This window comes from Syngnathus floridae, chromosome 4 (assembly GCF_059516105.1).
Source record: "Syngnathus floridae isolate MCC-2025c chromosome 4, RoL_Sflo_1.0, whole genome shotgun sequence".
Taxonomy (NCBI): Eukaryota; Metazoa; Chordata; class Actinopteri; order Syngnathiformes; family Syngnathidae; genus Syngnathus; species Syngnathus floridae.
Window position 1 is genome coordinate 7,318,186 of NC_142416.1, and position 20,365 is coordinate 7,338,550.

Below are 20,365 nucleotides of genomic sequence, written 5' to 3' on the forward strand. Positions count from 1 at the left end.
ATATTATTTGCAAAAAAATACTGAAGGTACCAAACCAGACACCCTCAATGCCTCCGCGACGCCTCGGAACTCTGTTGATAAAGGTTATAACCAAATCGGCAGCTTTGGCGAAGTACTGTAGCATTAAATTCATCCATATAACCATCCATCTGTCCATCCGTCCATCCGTCCATTCAATCAATCAATCAATCAATCAATCAATCAATCAATCAATCACCATCAGGCATATCGGACCAAGCTTAGATGAGAGTGAGACAAGAGAGCTCTAAAAGAATATTATATACGTATTTTCACTGTGCTGGTAATGAAATGCAATTATTTATTATTAAATTAATGATCAGCATACTTTATATTATAAAGAATATATTATATTGGATGCAATGGTAAGTGGCTATGCAATTTTAACAACTGTCTTGGACAGAATTTGATTTCCTTGCCTTTTTGTTTGTAACTTAACTCAAGTAATAAGTTCTCTCCTTTTATTTGGTTCATATAGGAAAAAATATTACATAGTACAACAGGCCCTTGGTTTCAGCTAAATAAACCACAAGCAATTTTCATCAGTCTATGTCCATATGTCTGAAAATCTGCCTATCTCTCTGTCTATCTAATTTGACTCTGACTGTCAAAGGTAAAAGCCAGCGGGCAATTGGCTTGTAGTGCTCTGTGTGGAATAATTCTTAACAAGAATTCAAGTCACAAATCCACTCGAGGTTAGCAACAGAAAAAAGGGAAGGGCAATCAAGACCATCAGTTTCATATGCGCATTCACCGAACCCCTCTGTAGTGGGGGGGGGGGGGGGGGAGAGGTAATGACATACCAGCAAATCAGTGTGACCCTAGGGGGAATAGCATACCAGCTCTGCCAAACCCCTGAAGCCGACTCACCGAACCCCTAGGGTTTGATCGAACCCCGGTTAAGTACCACTGCCTTAGAGAACAGCCTACAACCTCAGCAAGGGAACACCAATGGCCGCCGGAGGAGGGGGGGGGGGGGGGGGGGATGCAGATAGGTAGGTAGCAGGTTGAGGCGTTAAAACTGATTACAATACTGCCAATTTACATTTCATAAGAAAGTGATCGACATTTTATTGAAGCAATGAGACAAAATTTTAAATTTATGATTTATATTTGTATTCTCGGTTGAGAGAGACCAGAAATGTATCTGCTGCTTTAACGAGTGGTGGCATAACTGTGTGTAGCGCACTTTTTTTTTCAATGTATTTTTAATGTATAGCTATAGTATAAATGGAAAGTACCAAAACATCTGCTGGGCTAAGAATTAAAAATTTTCATACACCAGTACTTAAACAAAATCTTCACTATGAATCCCAATTTACAGGATGTAATGAAAGCAATCAAATTATATTTAGATTTATATACATTTATATATTTAGCTTTATATATTTATATATAATATTAATAAATATGTATTTATATATATATTAATCAATTTACTCGTTCTATGAAAAATAGCCAAGCCCAGGCAGCTATCACCCCTCCACCCCCCTTTAAAAAGGTCTTTTCCACGTAACCTACTGCTTTAGATATCTAATATTAACCCTATAATGACCTTTGTGTGAGTTTAATGATGTTTGGCTTTTCAAAAGATTTAAAAAAGTAGGATAAACCATAATGACTGGCTTATTTGGTGTTGTTTTAGTTTGAGCACATACAGACAAAAATATATCGAAGTCTTTCCGTTCAGTGTTGCAGTTTGTCAAATAATTGACGAGGTATCAGATAAAGCGTAGATTCCATTTTATTGGCAATGTGAGATCTTGGTCATGATGACAATTTAACGCTTGTCACTGATATTGTATGTGTAAACACCACCCACCACTCTCCTGAAAAGAAAAATGTTTCAGGAAGTAGTAGCATGAGGTCAGTTTTCATTCAAGTAAAATCAAAATGTCAGTATTTATTGCAGCAAATCAAATCTGCACATGAGGCACTAACTGTTCTTTGCTCATTAACCTTCTAATCAAGAATGCATCTTTTTGATATGTTAAATTTAGCACAATTTTCATGCAAACACAGGGAATCAAGACGTCAATCTCTTGGTGGTAGATTAAGAACTATCAGACAGAGAGGCTGTTACAGAAGTCCAGTATGTCAAATACGTGAAGAACTGTGTCCTGAGAGTGCCCTCCTGTGGCTGTACATGGAAGGAACCTTCCCTGAATGTGGCCAATGATTTATTTTAGCCTTGCAACAATAGGGGGAAAATAGTGTTATTTCAATTGGAGGTACTTCTTCTTGTGTTGAAATGGGACTCGGGAGACTATTAATCCAAAGTGAATGAGATAAAATGGAGACAGAAGCAACAAATGACAGATGTAGCAGGATAGTATGATGCTAAAAGAAAGACTTGTATTATATAAAGAATTGTAGAGGACAGTCAAAATCCAATAAAAAAAATGAATAATTTGATAAATACAGGTCTATTTTATGGCTATACATGATTTACAGCTGCAATGACGTATTGCATTACTGAAAAAGCATCAAACCAAAAGCATCAAAATCATCTCATATTCTTCTTACTTTGCAAGCAGTGTTGCCGTCACCCAAAGGAAGCCTTTTGATCGAGGTGTGTTGGGATTTTCTCCCATGAGGAATAACAGTAGAGGCCTCTTCACTTTTCTGGAAAGGTCAAATATCAGTCAGTTCCTGTCTAGCTGAGGGCTGAAGAAGCAGCAGCACGTAAATCTGTAATGAGCACACTGGAGTTTTTTTCTGCTGCCAACTCTCCGTTCTTTGTGAGATCAGAGAATAATATGATTCCTTCATCTGCGATATGAACTGAGTGTCTCATCTGAATCTCCCCAGTGCAAGTATCCAGTACACACATTGCATGCATGCAGTACTGTGCATAGGCCAATTACATGGAAGCACAGGCACACGATAAATATCAGATGCCAGGGTGGGCCTAAGGTGGGTTTCTTTCCACCTATGTGGGCGACTAAGCGCTTACCTTCAGATTATTCCTTGACAACTGGATCCAACTTAATTACACAGACCCTATCACTTATCCAGTAATTAGTGGCATTTAAACGAAATAAAAGATGTTCACTGACTTATACAACGACTTATGGACTTCAATGAAGGATAAATGATGAAAGGTGCATATAATAATAATTGTGCGTGTGCGCGTGTGTGTGTGTCTATGTGTGTGTGTGTGTACGTGTGTGTGCGTGCGTGCGTATATGTAATAGACACGTATTAAATGAACCTCATGGCAACGTCACCAAACGACTTCCGAGTGAATTCATCATTTCCAAAGGGGGGGATGAGAAGAAGAATGTCTTGATTGTCATTGTACAACTGGTATACATATTTCTTAGAAAATAAACAAAAATTGCCCTTAATAGTACTGTAATTTCGAAACTATAAACTGCTATTTTTTGCCCAAGCTTTGACCCCTGCAGTTTATATTCCAGTGTGGTTTATCTATGGAGTTTTCACAATTTCTTTGATATTGCAAGAGCATTTCTTGGTAATGCAGGTAATAGAAAAGAGGACAGTTCATCCAACATCTGCGGTTTATGGTCCAGTTTAGCTTATGTATGAGCAAAATAGTAGTATAATGTAGTTGCTCAAAATATTTTAAAAAGCCAGATATTCATTGATTTGAAAAAGTCTTTAGCAGATGGGGTTTATTTTGTTTGTTTTTTGGTTTTCCTTAAGTATCAAATCACACATTTTATTGTGGCCAACGGTAGAATCTAGGACTGTTATTGCACAGTGTAGCAAAATAGTGATAAATAGTCCTCGGAGTAAACACTGGATGGGTTAGCTTGCGTGCTCTTAATTGGGAGGATTTTCCGAGACCATAGATACAATATAACAGCTACTGTTTGTGTTTGGCTTCATTCATTTTAACTCATTGAATTATTTAGCTATTTTGACGCAGATTGGGTTGTTACAAACATCAGACATGCACCTACAAATCAAGCCACGTGTCATTTTATAATGAGGGCATTAACAAAGAGACCATCACAGGACTTCCTGTTAAACACAGCAGTAAAGGCTTTCTTTATTGGTATCTATGCCGGCAACACAAATGGACTCCCAACCATCGATCCATTTTCTGAACTGGTGATTGATTTGGTCCAATTTTACATCCATCCGCTCGTGTTGTGTCATCCTATTTGCTAGTCAGCGCAAAGCTGACCTGAGCATTTGTGTACCCGCTTCCTCCTGCCTTATCCCACAAGTGATCCAAATTCTCTTTGGTGGCTGTCGCAACTGCGTGACAGACTAGCAGTGAAGTAAATAAAGAAAAGGCATTGATGGGCTTCATAGACAATACAGTCATTACAACAACGTCTGAAGCAGCATCTGGAAAGAATATAATAAACCTGAAACTATATGTTGTCACTTGCCACTTTTAGTTGATCCTAGCTCACTCTACATTATTAAAAAGCAGGATTTTTTGGAAGGAAGCAGGTTTTTTCCTCAACTGCCATTTCCCTCACAAGCTGGTCTGTAATTGTCAGAGAACTAGTACTATTGCAGTGATCCCTCGCTACTTCGCGTTTCGTTTCTTGCGGCTTCACTACATCGAGGATTTTTTTTCCAAATTAAAAAAACAATTAAAAGTCAAAATACAACTTCTAAATTGAGGAATCCTGTATCAAACTTTTAGAATAATGTAGTATTGCTCCAAATGTTGGTTTACATTCCTTTAGAAGTCCATATTCGCGTGTTAGCATGATCGTGAATTAGCATCTTTCCGCTAACTTGTTAGCCTGCCTAGTACTTCTTGTTGGTGACCGTACTTCGCGGATTTCACTTATCGCAGGTGGTTTTTGGAACCAATTATCCATGACAAACAAGGGATTACTGTACTTCACTATCCTCACATCAAATCATGCACGCACATGCCTAGTTAGATACAACGCTTATGACAGCAGGTGAAGTACCTGTGAAATATCACATTTACTCCCCGTGCCAAATTTAGCAATTTTTATTGTTAATATGGTTTAGAAAAGTAAATCTGTTAATGATTTGTGACGCAGGTGAAACGTACATTTGGTGGACTCGGACAGGTCACATTTTTCTTTGTAAATAGCTCAATTAGTCATTGTCCCAGTCCCATTTCCTCCTTTCCCTCCATATTTCTTTCAGACTAGCAGTGACACGACATAGCCAGTTCCCCTAATTCTCGCATATCACAGTAAATGGCCCAAACGTTTGGCTTAGTTTTTAAGCCGTCAAGTCCCTTGACATTGGGCATGGCCATAAGATGTGTGTTTATGGTATTTTGACAAATACGGCATATGTTAATGATGAATAGTTTTTCTTATCGTGACCTCACCTGTGACCTCATTGAGGACATGGGGTACTGAAATCATTGGGCAGATCATAGTCATAATCACAATTGCAAAAATGAATGTTACGTGAAAAAAAAAATAATTTCCACTGTTATGGCCAGCTTATTATGTCAGTGTACAATTACCTTTTTCCTCCTTCTATAGCTCCCCTGGACACACTGCGCACATGGTTACTTAAAAATTGCACATGAAAAGCGCAGAACAAACGAGTCAGACAAAAAGGCCAGAATTTAGCCAGGTTTCCCTATCGACCACCGCATAGCAACAGTTCCCATGGCAATACATTCCAAATTGTAACATGTCAGGACAACCAAATGTATCACAGTACTCTCATTTATTGTAGAGAAGGGGAATGGGAAGTGGATCACAGGTGTTGAAGCGGAGCGGATGCTTCAGCGATGCTGGCAAAGAGGAAACAGGCTCATGGCCAGGGACGGGCAGAAGGTTGGACCTGGGCAGAGACCGAAGCAGAGACAAACGCAGACACAGGTAGGGCATACAGAACTCGTGGTTGAATTATGGACAAAGGGTCAGGCTAGGTAGAAGTCATACATGGGTCAAGCAACAGGTAAACCGGCTTGGTCGGCAACGGGAGTCAGTTTGGGGAAGGCAGACAACAGGACAGGGTAGCAACGTGGCCAAACTGACAGAGTGGGCTGAGTCATCATTAATGCAGCCTGACGGGACAGTAGGGTGAGGAGAGCTGCGCTTTCCAGGGCACTGGTCGCGTGGACGCATGACACCAAATAACTGCTGTGACTCCTTTACAGATCAGGTCTGATCACATCCATGGCACCCATATCATCAGAGTGCACTTATTCTCAACAATGGTTTCACTGACTTCATTAGGCACTACTGAAGCCACCATCTCCGAAAATAATCCATGTATTGCTCCTGTAATTCTTTTCACGTCCTAATTAAATGGGCCACATAGTATACTTGTTTTTTGTTCAAGATGGCGTTGTAGTGGCAGTCGTCTTCAAGAGCTCCTGGACCGCTTGGAATTGAAGTGGATCTCAATGGGACAGGAGAATTGAAACAACCCCTCATTCTGAGTGTAAAGTATTGTTTTTCGATATGTTCACTGCGATTGGCTGGCTACTGGTTCAGGGTGTGCCCCGCCTACCGCCCAAACTCTGCTTGGACTCATGAGGATAAGCAGTTCGGAAGATGAATGAATGACTATTATTATTATGAATGTTGACATAATTTTTTACAGTCAAAATTGTAATCTGGTAATTACACTTGTATAGAGCAACCTTCAAGTTCTTTCTTTTCTCACCTATATTTTTTTATCCAAAGTAAAATGGCTTGTATCCAGGCCTAAATTCTAAAACATTAAATCACTCTGCTCATCTGTGTTAGGATCCCACATAAGAAGAGAAGCAGATTAGCCATGACAATATCTTTGATGCCCTCTCCTGTGTCTAATCAAAGTGAATATTACTTTAAAAGAAGGAGAACGTTTTTCATTCTGCCGACTCCATGGGATAACACTTATAATAACTCTTCATTTGATCTAAATTCAGTGAAACCTAGAAGAAGACCTCATCTTGTAATGTGCTACATTAGATTAAAAAAAATAATGAGCACCATCTGAATCAATTAAGATCCAGTAATGTGTCAAACTGCCTTGACGTATTCTTTAGTCAGATATGACAGAGGTTGTTAAGAAAGATACAACAGTGTTTCACAAGTCTTAAGTCGTTGGCTCTCTCCCCATGCAGGATCTGCCTCGAATAATTCAAGCCAATTGAAAAATTAACATCCTATCATGATCATAATTGAGGCATAACAAGTTGCAGTGGTGTGCTCCGGGAGAAATTAAAACCACTTGTAAAGAGGTAAATAGGAGAAAAAAAACCACTAAGCTAAATGTCTGTTAAAGCTTCTCCGCCTCATTGCCTTATAACAACCCCAATGGAAAGAACAACCAAGGGTAGCATGATTGGCTTCTGTTCAACATTTTTTTTATTCTGGACCTTTCTCAAAGTGTAGGCCCCCTTTTATCACAGCAAGATGCTTTTCAACATGCAAACTAATGTAATATTTATCAGCCAATAAACATCTAACCAATACATTTACGTCGATCAACTAAAACTGCATTTGAACGCCTACATTGGGAATTAGGTCTGCTTTTCCCCAGTCAAAAATTTAAAATTCCTTGGACTCATTTGCTATTTTGCTAACAATTACCTTAGTGATTCCAGTCAGCACGATTTACGCCGCTACCAACGTTATGCACTCTACGCAACATGCATAGCGATGTGAACAATAATGGTACCTGTGAAGCAGAAGCGCTCCAAGGTTTGGTTCCATTCCGTTAAGAAGGTCGAGAATAGAGTGACGTGCAAAAAATCAATTCCCAACCCTAATCCCAATAATTTAACCAGACCGACATCCATCCATCCATTTTCTATACCGTTTGTCCCCACGGGGGTCGCGGGCGTGCTGGAGCCTATCCCAGCAGTCACCGGGCAGTAGGCAGGTGAACTGAACTGGTTGCCAGCCAATCACAGGGCATACATAGACAAGCATCTATTCGCACTTGCACTCACACCTAGGGAGAATTTGGAGTGCTCAATCGGCCTACCAAGCATGTTTTTGGGATGTAGGAGGAAACCGGAGTGCCTGGAGAAAATCCACGCGGGCACGGGGAGAACATGCAAACTCCGCACAGGGAGGGCCGGAGATGGAAACATAGTACATATAATGATGCTAAATTCTAATCAAAACCAAATCAACAAAGAGAGATCATGACAATCTTAACTATTAAACAAGTATACATATTGCAAATAATAATTTTGAGTGTTAATGATAAAATTATACTGTACTTCGACATCATTACCAATCCACTTAGATGACTTTAATTCAGTGGTTCCAAAAGTGGGCGGTACCGCCCCCCTGGGGGCGGTGGGAAGATCTGGGGGGGCGGTGAGGACGAAGGGGGCGGTAGGGGGGTGGTGAGGACGAAGGGGACGGTAGGGGGCGGCAGTCCGAAGTCAGAAGTTGAAGGGGGCGGTAGGGGGGCGGCAGGACGAGTCAGTCGACGAGGGGGGGACGGACGACGATTTGTACACAACATGTGCGGTAGGACGAGTCAGTCGACGGGGGGGGGTAGGCATTCACTGGGGAGCCAAGGGGGCGCTAGTCTGAAAAAGTTTGGGAACCACTGCTTTAATTTGACCCCCAAGTTATCACCCAAACCTAAATCCCTGGAATCATTCCTCCTGTAGCTCATATTGCAGCCGTAAGCCAAATATGAAAATTTGATTTTCAGTTCCCGCAGACAATAAGGCATATCTTTCCAACATCCAGCCCAAGGCTGAATGGGTCAAAGATATTGAAGCATGGTGAAAGATATACTATAAGGCAGTGTTTCCCAACCACTGTGCCGCGGCACACTGGTGTGCCGTGAAAGACGTTCAGCTGTGCCGTGGTATTGTCGAATATTAATTACGGAGCGCATTGTAATCGCCAAACCACTGGTCAGTTCGCGCAAGGCCTGGTCAGCCACTTGCTAATCGTGCATGTGTGGAGAATCTTGAGATTTCATATTGTGTCGATCTGATTGTATTGCATCGGCACATATTCAGTTTATGTGTGTGTTGCTGTGTGCTTTTGCTAACAGTGACAGACACTATGACGGTTGTGTTGCGTTTGGGGTCCAATGGAAATCAGAGCATGCAGTTCAACCGGAGAACCTGGATTGGTTATTTTTCACATACGTAAAATAAGCAGTCAAGTCGAGATTCCTCGACTGTGATAGCCACTCAGCTGCTGTCAGAACAGCAGAGCGTCTTTAAAAGTGACTTTGTTCTTATTGTTGCAATATTTATAGACCTAGTCTAAAACAGTAAACAAAATCACGTTGATTCTTTTATTTTAATCACAATCACTTTAAATAGTTTATTTCTTACACCGTCTAAAACCTTTTAAAAAAACTGTCACTTTTATTTAAAAAAAGGAATACAATTTAAAGAATATTTAGTATTTATTTCTATTAAATTATTCGACTCTCCATACATATATAGGAATAGGACTGTACGTGTTTCGTTGTAATATAACTGATTTTAATATAGGAGCTTAACAGATTTTTGTTGGCGGTGTGCCGCGGGATTTTTTCCAATGAAAAGGTGTGCCGTAATTGAAAAAAGGTTGGGAAACACTGCTATAAGGAGCTCTCCACATTTCCTTCTCTAGATTCTAAAAAGTTTCAAATTACACTAAGGGCCTTATGCCCTCAAAGTAACTTTCACCTTTGCTAATAACTGAATATGTAGTTATCTGGGAAGCCTGCTGTGTGCATGTCTGAGAATAGGCAGAAGGGGATTTTCAATAAGGCTCAACTCATGAAAGGTGGACACCATCATTATTCCAATACTTGCTGTGCAAATACCCCCTACTTGTGATGATCTTTCTTATTTCTCCTTGCCCCCTTTTTTAACCCAAGCAGAGTCCAACGTGTGAGGCAGGTGTTTTAACCTGGGTTAGGGTTAGTCTTGTGTTTTTACTTTGGCAGAATAGATTAAAGCTTCTCAATGGAGTTCTGTGAAGATTAATAGCATTGATCTGGGAGCAAACCAATACTAATTTTGAGGAGATTATTATTGTCATTATAAATATTCAGAAGTGGGGAAAAAGAAATTAGTTTTATTCTCATATATTACTGGATCACAAATACTAGAAATGTTCAATGTTCGCTTTACAAGATCAGGATTTTGGTGCCGATCACTGATCAGCAAATTAAAAAAACAAAAAAAGATAACCAATCACTGACATAATCAGAAGATGCACTAATGTATCCATTGGATTTAGAAAACATACACACACGGTCTGTTTAATCTATGTATCGATGTATCACTCGATGAGAGCTGGACTTGTTTACATCGATGCTGGCCACAGATCGACACAAATCACTTCTATAAATTATAAGGATCGATTTAATCAATGTAATATGTAATGAATAAATTTGAGTCGAGATGCCGAGTTCAAATTCCAAGGAATATGTAATGAATAAATAAATTAAAGAAAATACTCCATTTTGAAAGTAGCATGCCCGGTGGAAAATCTCAGATTTGATAGATTTTGTTTCCTGGCCGAGTGGATGCCTAGGACAATTCATGTTGAATAGGGCAGCCAAGCTTTCTTTTCCTTTTCTTTCTTTTCTCGTACGGCGACTTATTTAGGTTACTACGAAGATTGAAAAAAAAAAAAAAAGATATCCTTCCATAGGCAAGCGATCTTTAAGCGGTGGTTCAAAAGTCAATGACATGACATCATCCATTCAACATGGCACGGTGCATTAAACAGTAGTAGGAAGGGGGTTTATTTTGGCAAATAAAAGACTAGACACAAAAAATGGGAACACCAGATATGTCTCAAACTTTACAATATTGTTCCCTGTCCTCATCAAGTCCTCAACGTGGGAGCTCTGGAGGCGTCCTCTGAAAAGACTCACCAGGCGTTCTTTGGAATTATTTTAACTTTTTCTATTTTATTTCCATATTATTTGTATTTTAACCTCCAAGTGCTATCACGCATGAATGTGTGCGATTAAAGCCTTCACTCATGGCTGGCCTGCCCACCCACTCTCTCGGCCTTCTCCGCGGGAGGTATGCTCCTCAAAAGATATTTTAAAGCCACCTCCTTCCGTTTAAGAACAAAAATCATGTTTTTAAGACTACTTAAAGTATAAAAGTAATGCAAAAGAGCAAAAAAAATGCATTTTTGCAAATGCAAATCAAACATTTTCTTTTCAATAAGTTTGATCAATCTTTGACATATTAAACATTTAAAACCAATAACAAATTTGAAATCCGATCAGATCTGCGTGAGGTCTAACATTTACCATCTAAGATCTTCATTTGTGTGGGGAAAGCCATCAACTCTTGAGTCACCTCCATGCTCTTTCTGTTCATCTTTGTTTTTGTGAGCACGTGTGATCATGTAAGAATTCTGCCTACACACAGTACAACCAAATCTGTTATATGGCAGATTTTTTATTTATCTTCAAGGAGGTATATTTTACATTTGAAAAATTATTGTCAGCCTAAATTGTTTGATAAACGCAACAAATTTGAGTTGAAAATGTAACTCAAGTGCTTTAAAGAGGCTAGTATTCGACATTTTTAAATGTAGTTTTGTTAGAGTGGTGCTCACTCTAACTTATTTTGCAAGAACCACACGGGAGACAAGTCCTTTTAGACAGCTGTAGGTGGAGAGTCCATTCGTCGCTGTGCGTACAGCGAGGATCGAATGGAGGTCTGACTCTCGGCTCCTGCAAGAGCATTTTATTAAGAGAAACAGGGTGGGGGTAAGAGTGGACTGAATAGAGAAAGCCCTTGACCTCTAGTCAAAACATAGCAAGGGGTGTTTTACGACTTTGTGTAGGATGGGACAAGCTAGGTTATTTATCACAGGTTGCATTCCAACATAATCATATGATAAAGATAATCTGGAAAACCCTGACATACTTACTCACCGCCTAATACACCTCACTACAGTTCAGTGGTTCTTAACCTTGTTGGAGGTACCGAACCCCACTAGTTTCATATACGCCTTCACTGAACCCCTCGTTAGTGAAAAATTATTTTTTTTAAATTCAAGACATAGATGTTTTCTACTAATCCACAAAATGAGCTGTGCATGAACATCACCTTGTTCAAAGAACAAAACCAACACAATGCATGAACTCGCAACAAATTACATACTGGCAAATCAGAAGCTACACGATAAAACAGGTTTGTTCGGACCTCCTCAGTGGGGGCTCTGTCGAACCCCTGAGACCGACTCACCGAACCCCTAGGGTTCGATCGAACCCAGGTTAAGAACCACTGCTACAGTTGAATGTGGGGAGTAATGGCATGTAAAGCACTAATGAATTAAAGATAGGATGGATTAAATAAGTGTGGAAAAAAGACAGCAACTGCGTCTTTATCAAAATTTCGCATCAAAACATAATGTCGTCTTTCTTGACCCTTGCCTTGTGATAAAAATCAAACTAGGCTTGAAAGTCCTGGAACACTCATTATAGTGCAATGAACCATGAGCTGCAAAGCACTTTGTGCTAAGTTATGTAACACAATTGTATGTATAGTATCTGAGGAAGAGTCTTAATCTATTGCAGTAAGGGCTGCAGGCCAACAAACAGGACTCTTAACGGCTGAGGCCAAGAAGTAGTTTCTAAAACAGGAACCAAAAGGGACTGTAAAAAGGAAGGATGTTCAAATGACTGGTTGTGTATAGCAACATTAAGCCAGGCAACAGCAGGAAGCACACTTTACTTCAGGGCCTATTTTTCCTGAGTGCTACTGCAACGCTAAACAACACGCAGTAAACAGACACTGATGTTTTTCCCGGAAATTGTCCGGTTGGTGTCTAATGTGTGCTTCTCTCGTGGTCAATATACTTTCATAGAAACAAAAACAAACAAACAAAAACGTGGATAAGTGGATAAAATATTTCAGGAACTTAACTGACCAGCTAGTGGAGCTTTGTTAGTGATTGTCTTTAGCAGAGTTTATTGCATGCACTCTAACTGAAAAATGTCCATGTATGTTCATGTGTCAATAATAAAATTGCAAATTGTTTTCACTTTTAAAAACTACATGCATTGCTACTTACTTCTATTACCATTCATCTTTTTTAAATATTTGCAGTTTTTACTAATCTCTGATTTCAATGCTAGTTCTTCATCAGTTTGTTGTGTTGCATTTCTTTGCAAACCAAACGTTTTGGTTGTTGCCAAGCCTCAAATGTAACAAAATATAACATCAATGGGAAATACATGTGAGGAAATTTTTTATACTGTATATACTGTATATAATTTAAGGCGTTGACAGTCATAATGGCCCGCCAAAGGAAACTATGAGTACACTGTGGCCCGTGACAAAAAATGAGTTTGACATCCCTGCTCTAAGTAATCAAGGATTGTCAAGTGTCTCAACTACCTTCTGAGACCCTGAGAAAAACAAGAAACAGAATAACATACTTAAACTAATTACTGCAGAGATGACCATTTTTTATTTAACTGATTAAAATCCCTTCAAAGAACTTAATTCTTATTTTTCTTCAGCATGGAGGTTGATGTACCAGCTGTGTCTGAAAAGTAACAGGACTGGGTACGCTGGGCTAAAGAGAGCTCAGCAAATTGTGTGATCATCTAACACAATATCTTGGGAATTTGTGACTCTATATATGTCTATGTCTTGAGTGTTCATCAAACTGGAACTGTCCTATCTAAATAAAAAAAATAAAAAAAAGTAATCTCATCTTTCTGTGACCCTTACCCTTTTTTACATGTACTTCTAACACTCATTTCTTTTAGGTTTCGTTTTCAAAGCTGAGCACTGAGAAACGAACAATGACCCTCGAGTAACGAAAAGATATCTGAAAACAGGTCGAATGCTAATCATTTTTCATTGTTCAAGGCATAGTCTTGTCGAGGTGTTTCGCTGTCTTGACACTTTGTTGTATTTAGTTCCCTCGTTTCTGTTCTGTTTTTGTTGGGTTATCTGTCCTACGTGATGTATGCCTTGCCTTGCCTTGCCTTGCCTTGCCTTGCCTTGCCTTGCCTTGCCTTGCCTTGCCTTGCCTTGCCTTGCCTTGCCTTGCCTTGCCTTGCCTTGCCTTGCCTTGCCTTGCCATGCCTTGCCTTGCCTTGCCTTGCCTTGCCTTGCCTTGCCTTGCCTTGCCATGCCATGCCATGCCTTGCCTTGCCATGCCTTGCCTTGCCATGCCTTGCTTACCTCAAGAAACCTTTTTGTTTGAACTTGGTTAAGAACGCTCCCTTTTGGAGCACCTTTTGTTCAAACTTTTTCAGTCCTTGTTTTTCCCTATGACCAGTAGTGCCTAGTAACTAGGCCATCTACTGGGGAAACGCAGTCACAGCAGGGAAAATGACAAATAACAGGTTTATTGGGCCTGATTAAATGGCCCCACGGACCGGATATGGCCCGTGGGCCATAGTTTGCTTAGCTTATTATCTTAGCTCCATTTTTGCTCCTCTTAATTATTATGTTATTTGATTATTTATTATTTATTCGTCACTCTTATTTATTCATTGTTTGTGGCCTCTGGTTTTTATTTTTTTGTGTTGTTTACTTGTATGTATATTGTGTACTATGTCCTGTCACCACGGGATAGTGGGAACGTAATTTCGATTTCTTTGTGTCTTGGCATGTGAAGACATTAACAATAAAGCAGACTTTGACTTTGACTTATTTGTTGGTTTCATTTAAATTAAATATTTTTTTTATCAAACCATAGCACCGCTTCTTTGCTTCTCTGCATTTGGGTCACCAATCCCACCCGTCATGACAATAATGAAGTTATATTCATGTTTGAGAAGCTGACATCATAGGATTAAAAATAATTAAACTGAATATGTAATTGATGATTAAATAAATGGTCCAAAATATTTTCGCGTCCTTTCTATTTCATGCGCTTTTAATTTTCAGATTTTTTTTTCTCTTCTAACAGCGATGCCTTGCATAGGCCGCTGAATTATTTGGCTAGGGGAGCAACAGCTGAAAGTGAGAGGATGACCATTGTTGTTTACAAATTTGTCACTCCTCACACTTCTATGATGACGCCCCTGATGATAGTGGACCTGTACATAAGGAAGATATACTTCATGAGGTGAAATAAAGGCAATAATAACGCTTGGGACGAAGCATTTGTCACATCATAATTACTTAACGTCCCAGTGCGCGTGCCGTGCGAAGCGTCACGGTTGCGGCAGTGACAGTGTTAAAAGCGGGAGTCTCCACCTTTTATGTAAATACGTGTGACAGATGCGACTCGTGGCGGGGAGAGGTCTCGTTGAATGAGGGGGAGTTGTCGTCATGGACGTGTAGCGACGCTCAAAAGAAGAAGGAGGAGGTGCGGGTCTCTGCTCGAGTGAGGGAGGAGGCGATAGGCTACCTTTGGATGGAAGCATGTCACGAGCGCCCGGCCTTGCAACGAAAGCATCAGCGTAATTCACGGCGGCGATAAGCGGTTCTGAGGCATACAGAAATGGGTGGTCAGATAACGCGAAATGCTTTGTACGGTAAGGAATCACCCTTCAATTCCGGTTTCATGATAGCGCGTTAGTACTGTATTTGAAGCGGTATTACAGGGGTGTTGTCAGGTAGCGCGCTGACACTAATGCTATAAATGGGATCCCTCAGTATAGATTTACGTCTACTATTAATGGCTACATTTAAGATGATTTCAACTGTATGAAGTGTTTGTCATGTGAGGCCCACGGGGAAGTTGTGGTGTTTCCCCTTTCCTTATAATGACTTGTGGTTTCCCTCTCATTAATAAACAAAGGACGGTAGTGCTTTGAGACGTCAATATTAGGAATTGTTGTGCAGTATATGACGTTATCCGGGAACATCCAACATCCATCCTTACCACATTGTGACTATAAACTGAACTGGCCCTGCTTCAAAACAGTCGGTGGGCGTAGAGGCAGAACTAGTTTTTTTTTTTTTTTTTTTACATCATGTTATGTAGCTCAGCGTCTTCTTTTTTTTATTTCAAAGGCGATCACTTCCCGTAGCCACTTGGCCATTGTCGGCAAGTTTGTCGTCGAAAACAAGATTTATAATTTGTAATAATCATTAGAGACATTAAAATGGTATTAACTGATATATTGTTCTTCCTTCTTTTTGAACATGTGTATGTGTTTACAGGTGACAAACTAAAGGTGCGGGGGTCAGATCTAGCCCCACCACATGCTTATTTTGTTGCCAGTGAAAACTCATGTGTCAACCGCCATGTTTAAATCTGTACCAAAATTTCAAATTGTCTAGTCAACTATAATGTTGATATTTTGCAGTAATTATTTGTTAATTGTTTTACAGTAATTTGAACAATAGTAGAATCTTTTTTTTTTTTTTTGCCCCTCAGTAGGATAGGCGCTTTACTAAATACTGGGTCAATTACTGTATTGACAAACAAAATATCAAATAAAGTAATACAAGAGATACAGTAATCTCTTGTATTACTTTATTTGGTATTTTGTTTCACCTCCCCCTTATTAGTTCACCCTAAACCTATCAATAAAGGCAACACACTGTATAGTAAATATGCTAACTAATTGCAACAATAAACAGCTCCATTTTATTGAACCTAGATGAAACCTCTTACAGCTTGTATACATTTCCACCACCTGATCATTCTAATTAAAGCCCCAACATTAAGCCAATTAGTTAAAGGACAGACTAAGACCAAGGAGGCTCTCGCTGGCTCCTTACGGGATCAAGGTCAAGCACCTGAGTGAAATCCTCTGTCTTGGGATCTGAGTACTGAGTTACTTCATTATAGTGTAAACTGTTTCCCAGTTTGTTTCAGAGCAGAATATGAAGTTCCTTCCAAGTTGTTTACATGGTATTTGTAGTCATCTATACAGTAAAGGTGTGAAAATTGTCTGGGGGGCACATGAAAGGCATTTTTTTGTTACCAGTAATTAAACAAATTTCCTTTACATTTCAAAACTCATTATACATATTTATTTTTCTGTATGTTATAACAATTGAGAAACAATTATTTATTAGATTTATGTTTCATAGCAATGATTTGCGGTGAGCTTCATTACTGGTGATGTACTCACTGCTTTAGAGTAAAATATAAATATATGAACCCAAAATAGATAGTTCAGTCTTGACCCGTATCTTATTTGGTGCTACAAAGGGCATCCTCAACAAGTTTGACTATCGCTCGTCAAGCTGCTGACATTATTTCTTTGGGTGCTAAATGCTATCTCGGTTGATAGTTCAACAGCTGTAAACATGTCAACACACTCACCAAGTATACCGACTTTGTTGTTCCCCATTCTACACCACGCCTGCTTCTTTTTGACTCTGTACTCACAGACAGTAATGACATTGTCCTACATCTGGGGTGCCCAAGTCCAGTGTAGGTACCACATCTACTCGGGTGTTCAGATCCGATCGGGGTCCTACCACTTTTGATGACGTCACGATTCTTGCGAGAAAAAATAAATAAAAACATCCATCCATCCATCCATCCATCCATCCATCCATCCATCCATCCATCCATCCATCCATCCATCCATCCATCCATCCATCCATCCATCCATCCATCCATCCATCCATCCATCCATCCATCCATCCATCCATCCATCCATCCATCCATCCATCCTCTGTACCGCTTGTCCTCCCGGGGGTCGCAGGCGTGCTGGAGCCTATCCCAACAGTCATCGGGACACCCTGAACTGGTTGCCAGCCAATCGCAGAGAAAATAGATTAGTAAAAAGTAAAATAATAGTATTTTAAAATTGTTGCAAAAAATATACCTCTTGTTCCTGCTGCATTCACCTTGGCCTCTCAGGTCGTGTGGCACATTAAAGTGAATAAAAAAAAGCACAGAATAAATAGTTATTCAACTTCAATAACTCGTTTTTCACAGATTAAGAAGAATAAATACATGTGACTATTGGTAAAATATCCTTATGTTACGACAGCGTTTGTGTGTGAATATTTGTCATTTGAAGGAACATCCTTCCTGGAACGTGATAATTTATCTTCTAGCACGTCAATAGGATATCCCATTCACTGCTAGCATTGGCAGAGGTCTTTTTAAAATGTTTTGTAATCAAATTACAACTTGTGTAATTGTTTTTGTTATGGGACTAGTTTAACAGTAAACTCCTATAGTGTTATTAAACAGCTTAGAGCACACTGAATAACAGTTATGCACTTGTTGCAAATAAAACAGGTGCATTCAGGCTGGGGGCTTTCACAACACTGCATACGAACTTGGTCAAACTAATCGTTTGTTTTTTCTATTATACTTTGTTTTAAAGATCATATTACATTTTGATTAACAGCCCTAGTAAAAGACATTGGCTATGTGCCTCAGGTTATTGTTACTGCTGAATGCTTTTACTCCAATTCCTTGCATCTGTATAAGAGCTAGAGCGAAGAATACAGAACTTTATTCAGCATGCAACAGTTGCCGGAGTGTGACAGAAACATATGTTTCAAGGTCGGATGGCACTGTGGAGAGCTCGTGTCACTGTCATCCAAATGGGACTTCTGGCTTTTGGCAGCATGTCAACTTTATCGATGTGTAAATGAGGATGACCTCACAAAACACAGATATAGATGGGTGCACACTCAAAATTAGCACAGACACTTGCATGTTACTCTTTTGTTTGTTAGACATTTGTGCAAAGTTGTCTTTCATTCTGAAACTCAGGACACATTTATCGCAGCGCACATTCTGAAACTTGGGACATTTATCGCAGCGCACACAGCCACTAATTGCTTGCATTCAGTCAATGCACACCACAAACTATCATTAAACCTCCATCAGTCTGATGAACCCGACTGCAAATGAGTCATCATTGTGTTGCATGTTTTGGTACAGAGCATTTACTATTAGGTGATTACTTTTGTATGATCCAAGTAGTGATGAGAATCCTGAAACAGCAAGAAAATTATAGCATGACTTGGTGACAACTAAGACTCCACTGACTCACCTTTGCCTGGGACATCATCATGGTGTCAAATTATTTAAATCTTTCTATAGTAGGATGATTACAAAGTAGGGCAACTAAGCACATACAGTACTTGTACGAGCACAAATTTGTCTAGTCAGTAGTTTTCATCCATCCATGCGCTATACTGATGGTTGCATGGTTATGAGCAAAATGCTAGCAGGATTATTTTTGAAAATTATTTTAATCAAGATTACAATTATTTTATGTCATGTATTTTTGTTGCACAACTTTACATGTCAATACAAATGAAGATTAAACATTGTTTTTTTGTCATTTGGTGGCTCTGTGGTAACATCTTGGGCCCTATTTTAGTGCTGAGAATAAGTCTAGTGCAAAGTGCAGTCTAACTGTGTGCTTGGGTGGATTTTCTTTCTTTTGGTTTATTTTGCTAGACTAGAATTGAGCATAACACAGCATTTGCGCCTTTGTGCGCCATTGTGGGATGGAAAGAGCCGACTCCCGACCATCCCCTCATTCCCGTTAAAATCAGAACAGTGGAAGCACACAATTGTTTGACATTGCGGAAGCAGCAATTGACTCACTCAGGTCCGAGAGATTAAAGTGTGATTTGCCGGGTTCTGAAAGATTAAAGTGGTGTGTAGAGTGTTAATAAAGTATAAACTTCAAGATCTCCCTTGCGGATGATGTAGTCATCTACATATACTATAAGATGGGCACACCTGACTGTGCCCCTATGTGTGACTCACGGTCAGATGCTTTTAACATTTTGAGTTTATAATAATTTGTTGGATTCTACAATGCTTCAGCGGGATTGTCCCACACTGTTGTCATATTTATAAAGGAAATCAGATGACATCAACCACACACGTCTGCCAGCGCCTTGAGCAAAACACCAAAATCGGGTTACACCACCTTTGCACAGAGTTGGATGTGCATTTACTGAGTCTAAAATCTCATTTGGAAACAAATTTGCAAATGCTCTGGGATCTATCTATCTATCTATCTATCTATCTATCTATCTATCTATCTATCTATCTATCTATCTATCTATCTATCTATCTATCTATCTATCTATCTATCTATCTATGATGACGTTTGATGACGCCACGATTCTTGCGAGAAAAAAAAATAAAAACATCCATCCATCCATCCATCCATCCATCCATCCATCCATCCATCCATCCATCCATCCATCCATCCATCCATCCATCCATCCATCCATCCATCCATCCATCCATCCATCCATCCATCCATCCATCCACCCACCCACCCATCCATCCATCCATCCATCCATCCATCCATCCTACCCATCCATCCATCCATCCATCCATCCATCCATCCATCCATCCATCCATCCATCCATCCATCCATCCATCCATCCATCCATCCATCCATCCATCCATCCATCCATCGATTTATTTTAACAGGGACAGTGCACCTCAATGAACATTTCTGTAAATAGGCCAGTATTAGCTATAATATAGCTGACACTGTAGCTATAGTTTTCAACTGTAGTGCATGGGCACAATGTTGAGGTGCCAACAACATT

The 20,365-nt window shown here is 39.7% G+C and overlaps 1 protein-coding gene across 1 annotated transcript in view; it reads left to right on the top strand.

Moving 5' to 3' along the window:
• Positions 1-15,059: 15,059 nt before the first annotated feature.
• Positions 15,060-20,365, top strand: part of neurl1aa (neuralized E3 ubiquitin protein ligase 1Aa) — a 33,882-nt gene continuing 28,576 nt past the window's right edge. Inside the window, exon 1 of the mRNA XM_088374719.1 lies at positions 15,060-15,390. Coding sequence (XP_088230845.1) covers positions 15,357-15,390 — 34 coding nt within the window. The 5' untranslated portion in view covers positions 15,060-15,356. The remainder of the gene's footprint in view (positions 15,391-20,365) is intronic.